At 41.6% G+C, this 15,013-nt stretch overlaps 2 protein-coding genes across 4 annotated transcripts; both read left to right on the forward strand.

The window, feature by feature from the left end:
* Positions 1-532: 532 nt before the first annotated feature.
* On the forward strand, positions 533-8,798 carry LOC111656979 (uncharacterized). 2 transcript variants are annotated; one of them, XM_023408922.2, is made up of 7 exons: positions 533-661; positions 2,804-5,703; positions 5,812-6,007; positions 6,879-6,977; positions 7,071-7,320; positions 7,420-7,536; positions 8,202-8,798. In XM_023408922.2, exons 2-7 carry the CDS (start codon positions 3,167-3,169, stop codon positions 8,363-8,365), a joined length of 3,363 nt encoding a protein of 1,120 aa, XP_023264690.1. In that variant the 5' UTR covers positions 533-661; positions 2,804-3,166; the 3' UTR covers positions 8,366-8,798. The 2 variants fall into 2 exon arrangements, with proteins under 2 accessions (XP_023264690.1, XP_023264688.1); XM_023408920.2 differs by lacking the exon at positions 533-661 and adding an exon at positions 1,461-1,623.
* A 1,489-nt stretch (positions 8,799-10,287) lies between these two features.
* aqp10a (aquaporin 10a) lies at positions 10,288-14,411 on the forward strand. 2 transcript variants are annotated; one of them, XM_023408923.2, is made up of 6 exons: positions 10,288-10,534; positions 11,698-11,824; positions 12,197-12,334; positions 12,447-12,565; positions 12,663-12,880; positions 13,790-14,411. In XM_023408923.2, the coding sequence occupies exons 1-6, from the start codon at positions 10,451-10,453 to the stop codon at positions 13,998-14,000; spliced, it is 897 nt and encodes a 298-aa protein (XP_023264691.1). In that variant the 5' UTR covers positions 10,288-10,450; the 3' UTR covers positions 14,001-14,411. The 2 variants fall into 2 exon arrangements, with proteins under 2 accessions (XP_023264691.1, XP_023264692.1); XM_023408924.2 differs by having other exon boundaries at positions 12,714-12,880.
* The last annotated feature ends 602 nt before the right edge of the window (positions 14,412-15,013 follow it).

Below are 15,013 nucleotides of genomic sequence, written 5' to 3' on the forward strand. Positions count from 1 at the left end.
CTCTGCTGCCGGTAGTAACTTCATTACGACACGGCAAACAACACAAACAGTATCGATAAACGCTAAACTGACAGAAAACAAAGGCTAGTTAACCATATATTATCCAGCTGTAACAGAAAAGATAAAAACCTTTACATGGCCCAATTCTTTCAGTCCATTTTTGTTTTGCTTTAAATTGCCTGTACCCTTTTTATATCAACTGTGACCTACTGATTAAATATCATATCACATGGTTTCTAAATCCTACACCCTAAAGAATTAATTTATCACCAGTGTGTCAGGGTGAGCAAGACAGTGATTTGCATACATCCTGCAGAGACACTGAGTGCCATTCTTCTGTTAGGAACAAGGGTGGGAGTCTGTGGAGCTGTGCTGTAGCTATTTACCCCTACTCACACACTAATCTCTGTCCTGGGAAGACCATGCAACCTACCAGTCATCTGTCTGTATAAGGCCTTACATTGATTGGACTCATAGGACTGTCAGACTTGGCTTCAGATATGCCTCAGTGTGTTCTGCCTTTTGACAAACAGAGACATCTCTCATTACTATTGCAGAATGCTGATGTGGTAACCACAGTTTCCTCTGTCTCAACAGAAGACAGTAGCAGGTGCATGCAAAAAGCAGCAGTAAGAAGGTCCTCTACATGAGAAAGAAAACAGTAAGTACTGTTTTTTGTTTTTTATTTCGTATATCTATGTCTGCTTTTTTTTAGTCTGCTTTCTCCTTGTACATGTGATTCAATGGCTGTTTGTTCACCTTCCCACTCTGCAGAATTCAGTATTCTCACAAACAATACTTCTTCTTCTTCTACAGTGTGGATGAAACCTATCAGCAATCTCTGATGTTTTCCCTTCAGTTGGCATTACACTCCCTTAAAACTCTCAACAAGTGTGTCTGCACCAGAGCTCTGTTTTTTGAACATATGTCATACGAGAGGTGCACTTTTAACAACATTTATCCCTGTTGGTATTTCTGAGTCTACATGAACTCTTTGTGGTCTCTGGTCCCAATTAAAGGTGCTCTGTTATTATGTATTTTGATACCTGCTCAGCCCAGATGATTAGACTCAGGTTTGCCTGAGGTGGGGTGATATTATAAGCCAGTGTTGGGAAATGTCATTCTTGTTCTGTTTCACACAGCTATCTAAACTGTGTCTCTTCTCCCTTGAGCTATGAAATGCTGATGTCACACATTATATGCCGAGAGATGGAGTTTGAAATAGTAGGGTGTGTGTGTGTGTGTGTGTGTGTGTGTGTGTGTGTGTGTGTGTGTGTGTGTGTGTGTGTGTGTGTGTGCACTCCCTGTTGAGACGTTTAGTGGGTGACACATTGAACTGTAGTCAGGAATGCTACCCTGTGAGAAGACGGAAAGAGGGAGAAAACAACAATGGGAGGGGGAGGAGAGAGACAGAGAGAGAGAGAGAGAAAGAGAGAGAGAGGACAAGAGGATAAACCAGTGTGGCGGGTTTGCGTCACTGTACACAGTCCATCATGCAAAGCTGATGGAGAGAGAAAAAGACAGAGAGAGAGGCGTTAGGAGCTGATGTCACTCCAGAGCGCTGCCTGCATTATGACCCCGTGTCAACACAGTGGTCTAGGACAGAGGTTGCTCTTACAGAAGGTAAGGTGCATGTGTTTGTGGATGTGTGAATGGATCAAATAGCTAATTTGTAATTAGAGTAACTGTGTGTATTCTTTCCTAATGCCTGGGTACATGTGTGTCTTTCTCGCTGTTCAGTGGGACTTTAAAGTAAACGGGGCTGTGTTGCCCAGGGTTACCCAGATGGGAGGCTTTGTGACCTAGCAGAACAGGTGTTTCTGTAAACTGACACTCAGACTCACCTGTGTTGGAAAGCACCACAGAGACCACTTCGGTCTCCCGAAGTTACACATTGTAACCTAGATTTCATAAAAAATCTGCTTCATATAATTATACAGGCAGCGCTCATCTAATTCCCTGGTCCTACTGTATTTGTGCAGTAAATCTAGATCTTGCAGTATTTATGTTGAATGTCAATAGAGATGATTGGATCCTGATTCTGACTTGATGAATGATCAAAGACAGTTTCACTGCAGTGTGTGGCTGTATAGTCAGATAACGCTGATGAGCCATTGTCCATCAGTAACATTATCTTTCTCTCACTAGGCTGTATGTAAATGAAAGTAACATTGTCCTCATCTTTTTCCATCTAATCTGATCACTTCACGTGAATCCACTGTTACAAGGTTTCAATCGGTTGCTGCCTCTCTTTGACTCTGTGTGACTGATACATGCTGCACAGAGACTGAATGTGGCACTTTAATACATTGTTTTTGCTAAGTGGATTGCTGTTAGGTGAGTTTTTCCAGTTTTTGGTTCAGGCTGAGCCAACGTTGACAGGGAGTCATGAGTATGTTGCTTGTGTAAACAGCCGTTATAATATGTGTGTACAACAAAGAGACCTATCTGAGTCCTGTTGTTCTGTGAATGGACTTATTGAGTCAGTGGGAGGGGAGTGTTCGGAGGGCAGAATGACATAACTGACAGGGGGTTTGGAGTGAGCATACTGTAGTGCTTTTGGGTCTCTCTTTTGTTCCATTTTTTTCTTATCCCCTTTAATTGTTTTTCATGATTTTCATATCTACTCCATTCACTATCAACTTCATGCTTCACTGTGACATATTGTGTTCATTGTCCTCCACCACTCTGTGGTTCTGCTTGACCATTTTGAGCAGCTAGAGCGACCACAATCCACATATCACAACATTCCAGCTCAATCCTGTTCTGCGGATGGAAATTTGTACGTTTTTATGCTTGGCAGGCGATGGGAGCTGTTCGCTGAGGTTGTGCTGGGGAACTGAAGACTCCTGAGGACAAGAAAGCAGGAAGAGGAGCCAAGAGAAGTTATCACTTCTAGACCACAGAATCATCAACAGCACTGAAATATCAAACTTTTTAATGTTTTATTTGCTTCTGTGCAAGGAACTAATGAGAGGACTGCAACTGTGCCACTGTTTCACTGCCTTTTACAGTCTCGAGACTGCAGCTTTCAGATGAACTGCTTCCAGAGTGCTCTCTAAAAGACAGTTGCTTGGAATCGCTTAAATATCAAGTTCACTCTTCCGCTCTCTTTTTGGGATTTGGCACTTGACAGGAGATCATTAACTTTGTTTACTCTCAGACAATGGACTTGTCCTTGCTTCCTACTCCAGTGAGTGAGCGCAACAAGCAGAGGACAGGAGCACGGTTCACTGTCCGCTCGGCTAACTCGACCTCATACAGTCTCACTCGCAGGCCAGGTGTTAGGGAACACAGATGTGTTTCTGCCGAGGAGAGGGAGGGTGCTGAAGAAGCTGGAGAAAAAGAGAGGTATGGCACAAACGCAGACACAAATGGTGCGCATAAAGAGGAGGACGGAATCGCAGGATATCAAGCCAGGACTGGGTGTCGCAGCAGTGTCAAAGGTCAAAGTGAGGAGAAGGAAACACCAGGCCATGAAATGTCCCCCAAGCTGAACCAGAATGACATAGGAGACACAATTATCACAGGCGGTGGCAGAAGTGAAAACCCTGCATTTGAAAGCCAGGGCAGGGCACAGGCGAGGAGATACGACTGGCTAAGTAGAAGTAAGAGTTTAGATTGGAGAACGGAAGGAAGAAGCAGAGCTGAAAAAAGAGGAGAGGACTTCAATAAACAGGCTGGAGGGTTGGATGAAAGAAGGACAGGAGCTGAAGGTGTGAGGGGCAGGGTGATGTCTTCGATACATGCCAATAACTCTTCAGGCACAAGTCATGTTGACAGAGAGAGTAGCCCGGTGGGTCACACAAGCCAGACTTTGGACAGGGCCAGCAGGGGTCATTCTCTCCCCTCCAGGTTTAGGTCACAGTCTGGTCCAGGCACAGAGATAGCTACTTTTGAGCCCATAGCAGGTCAGAGCATCCTCGAGCGGATAGAAAAACTCTATGGGTCCGCTGGTTTTGGTAAAGATGAGAATTACAGCAAAATTAAGGACCTCCCTACCCCTGTAACAACCAAAGACTCCCTTATTTTGTCACAGCGGAGGTCATTTGAGAGGGCAGCAGGGGCAGCCTTGCCCAGGCTTTTATTATCAGGAGAGAAAAATAGCCTCAGTCCAGTGCAAAGCGGGAAATCAATCACCTGGACGTCTCAAAAACTTACCTTAAGCTCTGACAGTTCACTTTCTCCAGGAAGAAGCAGGAGATTGTCAGGAGAACAGGGGCAGGGAAAGATCCAGGGCAGGTATTCAGAGGACGGTGGAGTGAACTGGCGGAAAGGGTTCACGGAAATAGGCACAAGGTCTCTGGATAGAGCAAGGAGTAGGAACACGGTAGCAGCTCAGATCAGATCTGCCAGGGCTGCAGGAGGGATTACTGCACTTCCAGAGACTAAAACCTTCATAGCACATGAGACATCAGTTTCTCTCAAAGATTCATCCGAATTCAGACAAAGAAAATCAAATGAAAGTAAGGATCAGGACAGGGCCAACCATCAAGAGGAAAAGGCTGAGACTAATGGAATGAATGGGGCAAAAGAGACAGATGATGGCACAAAAGAAAAAGATGAAATGAAGGGTGGTAGCACTGATGAAGATGTGTTTGAGTCAAATCCAAAAAATATTACACTGAAAACATCAGAGAGGAAGAAGTTCTCAGAGATGTTATCGGTGCCCTCTGCAGCCAGTGTGAGAAATAAGATCAGTCAGTTTGAGGCTCTGTCACAGAGAGCTCAGGGTTTGGCAACGGGACAGGTCCTGATGCCCAGGAGGGCCTTATCTGTGCCAACACAACTCAGCAGGGGCCATGATGGAGTGAAGAAGAGTGGGTCAGCAAAAGCAATAGGTGGATTGAGGGACAAGTGGGAGGGAATTAAAGAGGGAGGGGAGGGAGGGGATCATTCTGAAGAGAAAAAGACAGCAGCCGGAAAGAAGGCAGTGTCGGAACGGTCTTTATCATTGGACGAGGTTGGACTGACATTGAGGAGGAAAGAAGGAGAAGGCAATGATTTGGCTGAGAATGGAAGGAAAGGTAACAACTGTGCTGAAGATTTTGGTAAATATTCCAGACTCAAGGGTACACTTGAAATCCCTCTAAACACAGGAGCTCAAAGACGCCGTGGAAAGTTTTACATAGATGAGACAGATTTCTCCAAACTCTCAAGCCCTGAGGAAGCAAGTGAGAAAGATATGACAGCCGACGATACACCATCCTCGCTGCCGTCTAATTCCAGTGGAACCTCCTCTAATGTGCAGAAAATGACACCCTCTGGGATTACATCAACTGTTAGTGATGATGACAAGACTCCAACAAACACCCCTGGCCACTCACCCTTTCATTCACCTACCGCACTACTGGAAAATGCCTCTCCCATTGTCACACAAGCAGCCAAAACTCAAGATCCAGACTCCCCACCTCTCCCTCGTCCCCTCGCCACCTCCTCCCACAGCAACCTCCCTCATCTCATCTCTCCAGATGTCAAGACAGACTACCAGAAGGGGAAGAAACAGGTATTGGACCTGGATGCTTGGGTAGCTGGCTTGAGCTCAGAGATTAAAGTCTCGAATGATGATGAAGATGATGATGAGGATGATGATGAAAGTACGCAGAAGGATGAGGATTCAAATTATGATTCAGACTCTGGAGAGTCCTCGGTGACCATCACCAGTAACATGAGCCAGTCAGATCGTCGGAGCTTCTGTGTCAGGTGGGTTCTTGAGAAATGGTCGGATATCTGGTTTGACTGAGGTAATCATTTAATAATTAATCTAATTGATTTGTTTTTCTCTCAATACTCTCCTCTTATTCCCTGTAGTCTTTCAGAACTGTGTAACTTTGCTGGAGTTGACTACGAGTCAGAGAATGACAGCGATGAGTGGCAGACAGCAGGTGGGCGGACTGCCTCTCTGAGCTCAGACGTGTCTGCACTCTCATATGTGTCTGTGATGCCCAGTGAGGAGCTTGACAGGCTGCTGGAGGATGTCAGGAGCCTGGGGGACAACACCCTGCAGGTACAAACAGCTGGACACAAGTAACTTTTTACATGCTTTGCTGTTTTGTTTTTGTGGTATGGACCCAGGTTATCATTTCCATAAGTTAGGTCACTTTTCCCTTCTCTGATTGTTGGTGCACTGGTCATTCCAATGGCCCGTCTTTGCCTGGCATTAACCCGTGATTAGACATTCACTCATAGGAATACATTACATCTGGTATTGATGTTGTGATACATATTGCTACTGGTTAGGTTTTGGGCCTGTATAGTGACTATTTGCTACCCATAAAACTCTGAGTTTCTGCTTTTGCTTTAGATTTAGTAATGATTCATGTTTCCAATGAAATGCCCTGTTTGTAGATAAGGTTTATTATACAGCTCGTCATAGATCATCAGCTGCTATCTGTCTGATATTGTGCATAGTTTCCTTTTCACATGAAATAAACCAAATATAAACCAATATGTTCCACGAAAAGCACAAACTACAAAATCAGGCATATACACCACAAAGTCTTGGGGCATGATGGTGGTATGAGCGAGGTCAAAAACTTGTATGCTTCTCAAACTGAAAGCAGCTACACCTGAACATGATTACCTTGACCTCCTTAACTTTCATCTCTTTCATTTATCTCAATGCAATGATGCTCTGCCTGGTGGTCAGATGTGTAAATACAAATAAATACAAATGTATACATAGGACTGAAAATGGCTCCTACAAGGCCTAAAAAAAATATACAAAGTTCATTCTGAGCTAAGGTTACTCTGGATCCTCTATCTTTAGAGTCCAAGGTTCAAACTAACCTAACCTTTATTGCATGTCATCTCCATCTCTTTTTTTTCATATTTGCTGTTTATGCATTTTCTCATTTTGCCTACCATTTCTCTTGCAGGACTATGATGATGTGCAGGTGGTGGTTCTTCATAAAGAGGTGGGAGTGGGACTGGGCTTCAGTCTGGCAGGAGGCGTGGACCAGAACAAGCCAGTCACTGTAAGGAAGAACCTCCTTTCTTGTTCTCTCCGGAGAATATTTCACAGCGTTGTCCTCAGTGTCTTCATTAGTCTCCTGATGTCTTCTCCTCAGGTCCATAAGGTTTTTCACTCAGGCGTGGCAGCTCAGGAAGGCTCCATAAGGGAAGGGGACCAGGTGCTGTCAATCAACGGCACAGCGTTGCAATGCCACGCCCACTGGGAGGCTCTGAGGGTGCTGAGAAGGGCGAAGACTCGTGAGATGGGAGTGGTGGTCCTGAGGAGGGGAGGTGTTAACAGCGTCTCTAATAGTGGAGTGCAGACAAATAATCAGGGACCAACACAGACTCAGTTCACTGAGACAGGTGAGATGTCAAACTTCACCGGGGCTCTGAAAAGACATTAGTCGTACATCTGCAGCAGTTCGAAGTGAGACGCTGTATCTGTGTTTTTCCACCCCTCAGGTCAGCATGTGTGCGTGTGTCTGGAGAAGAAGAGCAGGGATCTGGGCTTCAGTCTGGAGGGAGGTGTAGGCTCCAGTCTGGGGAACAGACCGCTCACTGTACAGAAGATCTTCCAGGGTGAGAACTGATATCTCCACGGAAATATGTAGAAATTTGAGCATCACTATGGATGCGGATGAGATGAGAAATAGTTTGTTTAAATGTGCAATATAGATCATTTTTTGCTATCTACAGTACAATTTCAGGTTTTTATTAAATTACAATAATAATTCCTTTGGTGATATAAGATATTTTCTCATATATTTTACATACCTTGAAAGAAAAAGGGCTGTTTGTTTTTGGCTAATCCAACAAATTAAGTACCTGAAATAAATCTACCTGATCACATCAGTGGAAAGTCCTTCTGAACTGATTTGTAACGTTGTCCACAACTACCTCAACACCCGGATCTCTGATGGTTGATGCAGCTATATCGCCTCATCGTATATATTGTATACAATATTTTTAACTTATGTTTTAGAGAGAACAAATATGTTGTAAATTTCAGCAAAATAATGGCACTAATGACTTTAAGTTGCAAAGATTCTCGATAGATAAACAGAATCCAAGAGTATACCAGTTTTGTTCATATAAAAATTCATGCTTGTCAGAATTAAGACTTGATTCTGAAATTATACACACATATGACCTTTTAAACATAACAGTTTTCACTCACTCTCTTTGTACACATTTTTACATTACAGCCATTTATTGAATGCTCCTGTTCTGTGTTGTCCCTTCAGGCGGTCCAGTCGACAAGGTGTGTCCTGGTGATGAGGTTCTAGAGATTGAAGGTGTGAGCATGGTGGGGATGAGGCGCCTGGAAGCCTGGACTTTGATCAAAAAGCTCCCCCCGGGGCCTGTGGACGTAATACTACATCGTCCTCTCAAACATCTGGAAACATGAAAATTATGGCATTATATGCTTTGCACACAGTAAAGTTCAGGGAATGATGATGAACAAGAAACTAAAAGCCATAAGTGAGAGACAGCGTTGCCTGCAGTGGCTAAGAACATGACATGAATTAACTGGGACATTTGTTTACACATAGTCATTATAACAAAGCCCGAAAGGAAACATAATCTCTCACAGGTGTGTATTTTTTCACTTCTCTCTTTTACAGGATTACATCTACCTCATGACCTGGGTTATTTCTGTATAATAATTAAAATGCACTGATGGCTCATATGTTAAAACAACTTTTATACAATTACTTCGACCAGTTAAAAACTAATAATGTGGAAAATAGTAAATAAAAACACTCTTTGTAACATATTGTGAATATATGTCATCTGCATTTAGAGTTTATTTTCCTTTTTAATAAATCCTAACAAATTGATGCTTGTTATTCTTATGTCCAGCAGAGGGAGACAGAAAAGATAGATTGACTCCCTCTATTAGTTCCCAGAAATAAAAACCCTGGGGACAAAACTGCAGGGTAAAGGTATCTGTTGTTTTTACACATCATCAAACTGTTATACCTCTAGAAAGTAGATGTGATTAGATAAGATGCAACCATATAGCTTTACAGTCTCCACATAGCATGTCAGGGTTTTACGTTGTGGAGAGATAATCATCACCTCACTTTTATTTATTTCCCCAAACACAAAATGTAGCCGACCAGTTTGTTTTCAGATGAAACAGCAGTAAAAACAAAACAAAAGCATTTTCAGCTGTGAGGATGCACGTCTACAGGAACTAAGTATATCATGTGGCCATTGTGTGCTTTGTATCTTATCTGATTTTTTTCATGACATAGTCATGTGTCTCTCTGATAATTATCAGCAATAACACGAGTCTTTACTCCTACACAGTGATTATTTGTCTTATATGATCCATCAACAGTCCAGAGTTCAATGAGAGGGGTTATCATGACATCCAGCTTCCCAAGGATAAGAGGGGCTTCCCTATCAACCACCTTACCTAATGCTCCCCACGAAATGTTTCAACACACCAGTTATAATGTAATTGGTCCATTCATAAATGAGAGATCATTTACTGGTTTTGGCAATCTCAATTTCCACTCTCCATTCATAGAACATCCTACTATAAACTTATTAAGTTTTTTTCCGACTGATTGGCTTAAAGAAACGTGTATTTAGATTAACAGCAATCTGATAATGATAAATGAATGATGATAATAAATTTAAGACTACATTTGATATTAATGGCAATTTCTCCATGGATCACTTTGAGGTATCGCTCTGCATAGGTTTCTGAGTTATAAACATAAACTCATACAACCCCAGCTGGATATAAACACAGTGACGTGTAGTTTTTCACTCCAAAACAATACTTCTGAATAAGATGTATTCTTGCACAATACAATATTTATGAAAAAGATACATTTTAATATTGTTAAAACCAAATGTGTTAAGCTTTCATTTTGTTGTTCTTTTCGAAAACATTATTGATGTATACTGGTTCTTTGGGAATAAACATAAACATACACCAAAAGCTTGTATGCACATAGTAGAATATGCACCATTAATTTGCTGTGCATGTAACGTGATGAGAGTAGTCATAATGTAAATCTCTGGCTGTGCTGATTTGATAGGATAGCTGCCAAAATAAACGATTACAGATGTTTATTTTCCATTAACATAAACACCGTTTCATGAGAGCAGTCTATAGATTTCTGCAATATGTATACTCTGTGGCTTATTGCCCTCTGTCAGTGCTGTCAACACATAATCTGACTGTTTATGACCTCTATTCATATAAGCAACCGCTAACAGCTGAGACACATTACAGCCAATCCGGAGATGTCACAAACCAATAAATGAGTAATAGTGTTTGGTCAGCTGAGGAGGAAGAGACGTGGAGAGGTGGGTTACAGTGCAGAGGGCCTCAGATGCTCAGGTGGACATTCGGCACTGTCGTCACGAAAATCATCTGGTCCTGAACAGACACATAGACAGCTGGTCTGTCTGACCACAGAGACAGAGCGCAGTGTGAGATGAGAAGAAGGATTTACCTTTAACTCCGGCCATGTTGAAGCTACGTTTGTTCAGAGTGAGAAATGCCCTGGTGCGAGAGTGTATGGCTGAATTCTTGGGAACTTTCATCTTGCTGGTAAGTGTCCTCAGAGCTGTACAACATCTACACACACTTCCATCACTTTTCTAGTCCTGGCCTTACATTAAACACATTTCCGTCATGACAACCAATAATAATTCCTTGAATTTTCTTTTTTTTCTTATACATTTTTTACATCCTTATTTTATCATAAGTTTTTACTTAGTTTGGGGTGCAGAGGACAACAAATAACATATGTTGTGTATTATTTTCTTGCTTCTAAATCTCTGTGAAACTCACCTAACGTTACAGCACCATATGAAAACTTCAGCTGTCTCTTTATTAGCAAAGTCACACCAATGAAATGTAGTTCATATAATTTTTTCCATAAATCTAACAAAATGCAAAGATTGTATATAAAGACATAGTGATGTAGAGTGGTGAGGATATTTGTCTATTTAGCCAGTTAACATTATTTTGAAACATTAATGAACTAACAACAAAATGTTGGCATCACAAGATATGGAAAATGAGGTGCGTAAATTGTTATTGACCCATGTCAGTTGACATGATTATGCATGAAGGCCTTCTGCATGTCATCATTTCACTGGCACTACTTTCGTCAACAACAGTTTCCAAAATCCCTGATGGCCTTGGCATGTCCATGAATTATCATGGCACCATAACTCGGTTTAATGTGCCTGTAATAAAGATGTATGACTAATATGACCAATGTTGATCGGTGAGTTATAACCCATAAAGTTTGATCAGTAAAAGTCTTACAGGTGTGGTCTTTGTGAGCTATAACTTATAACTGTGTGTGTGTGTGTGTGTGTGTGTATGTGTGTGTGTGTGTGTGTGTGTGTGTGTGTGTGTGTGTGTACTTGTAATATCCTCTCATCTGTGGGGACATATTGTTTCTTATAAGGCTATTTAGATAATAAATAACCAGGTTTATTACAAAGTCTAAGTTCATGAAGGTATGAAATTAATTACATTTTAACAACCAGAAAATTTTTTTGTGACAACTGTTCCACTAGTTTGACCTATAAATAATTAATCAATGGCACAGAAATAAACTATGGTATTACAGAATCTGCACGTGTGTTTTTGCATGTATCTGTTTGAAGTGACCTTTGACATCTGTGAAGATTGTATTCTCCTGACTTATCATGCCACTTTCCACTTTCTCTTCTTTAACTCTTTCCCCTTTATCTTAGCTCTTTGGCTGCTCTGCTGCAGCTCAGGTGAAAACCAGCAGAGAGACTAAAGGCCAGTTTCTGTCAGTCAACTTGGCCTTTTCTGTGGGTGTCATGTCAGCCATGTACCTCACCAAGGGCATCACAGGTAAAAACAGTTCAAATGGACACTAACATTTCCCATGATCTGATCTTTAAACTTGATATAATATCACACTCTCAGCATGCCATCCCAGAAAGATGAACATACAGTAAAATACATCAGCTATATTTTGTTTTCTGAATTATGACTTTTCCATTCCTGTAGACAATTACTGATCTGAGCCCTGTAGATTTATCACATTAATAACTGGCACTCTGAGCAAAGAAGCCTTGTTCATCTTTTCAAGGTTTTCACTCTGAATGATTTGTACCTAATGTCTTCAAATAATCTCAGATTTCATGACCTTCCAAGCTTCCTCACTGTAATTCATTTTCAACAGCCACCTCCCTCTGGCCCTCTCTTTCCCTTTTTCTGCAGGTGCTCATCTCAACCCAGCTGTGTCTCTAAGTTTCTGTGTGTTGGGGCAGGTACCCTGGGGAAGGCTGGTGCCCTACTGCCTCTCCCAGCTGCTGGGGGCTTATGTGGCATCAGGGCTTGTCTACCTGGTTTACTATGGTTTGTCTATCTGGTATCTCAAATGCTTATATCATCAATGTATACACATACTCATTTGGATAAAGTTCTATTAGATGTTTGCCACATTTCATTACCTCTGTTTCTTTCTCAGATGCTATAATGGAGTTTAGTGGCGGAGTGCTGACTGTGTATGGCCCAAATGAGACAGCGTCTATATTTGCCACTTATCCCTCAGAGTACATGAGTTTGGGTGGAAGTTTTCTTGACCAGGTCAGTTGGGAGTTTTGGTGTAAACTTTAAAGCTTACTTCAGCTGTTCCATTCATTGTTGCTGTATTTATTCATATATTTCATACCTACTGCCTTAGGTAGTGGGCACTGCCATGCTGATGCTGTGCATCCTGTGTTTGGGTGAAAAGAGGAACACCCCCGCTCCCTCAGAGCTGATTCCCCCTATAGTGGCAGTGATTGTCCTGGGGATCTCCATGTCAATGTCAGCTAACTGTGGTGCGGCAATAAATCCTGCTCGGGACTTGGGGCCACGCCTCTTCACACTGACTGCAGGCTGGGGAACTGAGGTCTTCACGTAAGTATCTAGTATGCTTCTTGTGTAACATTTTGAGGCCTGCTCAATGAAGCCTCACATTCAAACAATTTAGTGACATTTGAAAAGGGACATGGTTTGCCATTGTTACAGGTCGTTGTCCTTGTGTTTGTCAGAAAATCTCGTAAGTCAGAGGTTATCAGATCACGTTGGAGCTGTTTTCTGCAGGATCAAAGGAAGATGAAGCGTCAGCTTGTTACAAAACATCAGATTATGACCTGTTGTTGGTTCCATAACGTAACTTGTTGCTCTGTACGATCTGGCAATCATATGACTTTGCTGTGGTTCCACAGCTGTTAAAACACTTGATGTTTACTTGATATGTAAAGCTGCGTTTATTGATTCTTGCCAACTAGGGGGCAGAAAAACATTACAATGATGTTAATTGACACACCACTATCACCTTGTAAAGCTTTTATGACTGACATGATAATAAGAGTAATGTTACAATAACAGTAATGTTATCATCCACTTGAAGTTGTGTTTCTGGTCACCTGATAAATATCCACTAAGCTCAGTATTTACTAGAACTTTTAGCTCTGTTTTGGGCTGAGCAAGCTGAGACATATGTTCAGCTTTCTTTGGCAGCTAGTCCTGTTTTTGCAGTAGAAGGGGCAGTGAGACTGAAGCATGCAGTAGGTGTACAGGTTGCAAAATTAAAACAAAATTGCTACAAGAGGCAAAAAAGTTTGGTGTTAATATTGCAAAGATTTCGCAATCACTTTTTACATACACATTTGATTCAGTGACACATTAGATTCAGCAACCCTAAAAAACACTTTTTTTTATGAAACTTCAGATGAAAACCAGACATGTCTAAATGGCTTCAGCTATATTCCTGCTATATGCATGAATTCCTCTCTGTTGTTAATTTGTGTGTCTGCTATGCAGGTGTTACAACTACTGGTTCTGGGTACCTCTGGTGGCTCCACCTGTTGGCGGTGTTTTAGGTACTTTCATGTATTTGATCTTCATCCACTGGCACCTGCCTGACCCAGACCCCCCTGAGAACCTCTCCACCCCCTCCACCATCAGTGACAAAATCAAGCAGCCAGCCACCACATGGGAAAATGGAGTGGAGCTAAAAGTTGCACATTTGTAAATGTTACCGTATTAAAAAAGTCCCACATGACACAGCTGGTTTTCAGCAGTCGTTACCAATATAGACAGTTAAAGACAATAATCTGGTTGTAAATTATCCTTGAGAAAGCAGAAGCAAATACCTAAGCTTAGCCACTGTTAAAACGCATGCATATTTTGTGATCCTCTGTCAGGGAAATAGCAGAGTTATGTTTTTTGTTTGATCTAGCTACAGAGCTGAAGCCAGAAGAGGCAGAGGTAGTTGGACGAGATACTGTTTGTGAGATAATACTGTTTACACTGATGTCTGTATTCTTTAGACTACTGATTTATTCCTGGTAAATTATATTACTGGGTTGTATTTACATTTTATGAAATGCCTAAATGGACATTGAGCATTGAACTTATAATTTAATAAAGTTAAAAAACAAAAGTGTCACTCTTAATTTTATTAATTTTCAACAGTTAGTATTAGTTTGTTGATTTTTGCGCAAAAGTTTAACAGCAGTATTTTATTCAGTCATAACACATAACACAGCGAATATAAACAATATAGACAGTAAAAACAGACAACGGTCTATGTAGTGACTGCACAGGCTCAGCCCGAAGCAAAATGCTTATACATGCCTGCCTACATTCTCCTCAATTTAACCCCTTAACCCCAAGCCCGTACACGGGATCGAAAAACCACCTTTTTTCCGAGAATCGCCAGAAATAAACCATTTATCATAGACAGAAACTGTAAAGACTGAAAGAATCGTCGGATTGTCAACTTCCCCATCGTCCGTGAACTAACCGTGCGTGACATACGCTTCACTCTGAAAACGCGGCAGAATTTAAGGTTCGAATTGCAATCTTTCATCGAAATCACTCTAGTCCACAGGTCTTATTTAAAAAATTCCCCAAAATTAATGAACATAAAAATAAAAAGAAAATTTGCTCTAAATCATTTAAGAAAACCGATAAATCTACGCTTCTCTGCGCAGCCACGAAGACGTCGATATCAGCTGACCTACACGTAGCAACGTCAAACTA

Source organism: Seriola lalandi, unplaced genomic scaffold (assembly GCF_002814215.2).
Source record: "Seriola lalandi dorsalis isolate HSWRI2012SDOR001 ecotype SW California unplaced genomic scaffold, Sedor1 jcf7180002054376, whole genome shotgun sequence".
Taxonomy (NCBI): domain Eukaryota; kingdom Metazoa; phylum Chordata; class Actinopteri; order Carangiformes; family Carangidae; genus Seriola; species Seriola lalandi.

What these genes read in the sequence shown, in the direction of transcription:
- aqp10a (XM_023408923.2), top strand. Translation starts at nt 10,451, where the DNA reads ATGTTGAAGCTACGTTTGTTCAGAGTGAGAAATGCCCTGGTGCGAGAG. An exon ending in CCTCACCAAGGGCATCACAG is followed by an intron (nt 11,825 to 12,196) that starts GTAAAAACAGTT and finishes CTTTTTCTGCAG; the next exon opens with GTGCTCATCTCAACCCAGCT. An exon ending in TGGGGAACTGAGGTCTTCAC is followed by an intron (nt 12,881 to 13,789) that starts GTAAGTATCTAG and finishes TCTGCTATGCAG; the next exon opens with GTGTTACAACTACTGGTTCT.
- LOC111656979 (XM_023408922.2), top strand. Translation starts at nt 3,167, where the DNA reads ATGGACTTGTCCTTGCTTCCTACTCCAGTGAGTGAGCGCAACAAGCAG. An exon ending in TGGGGGACAACACCCTGCAG is followed by an intron (nt 6,008 to 6,878) that starts GTACAAACAGCT and finishes TTTCTCTTGCAG; the next exon opens with GACTATGATGATGTGCAGGT. An exon ending in ACCAGAACAAGCCAGTCACT is followed by an intron (nt 6,978 to 7,070) that starts GTAAGGAAGAAC and finishes TCTTCTCCTCAG; the next exon opens with GTCCATAAGGTTTTTCACTC.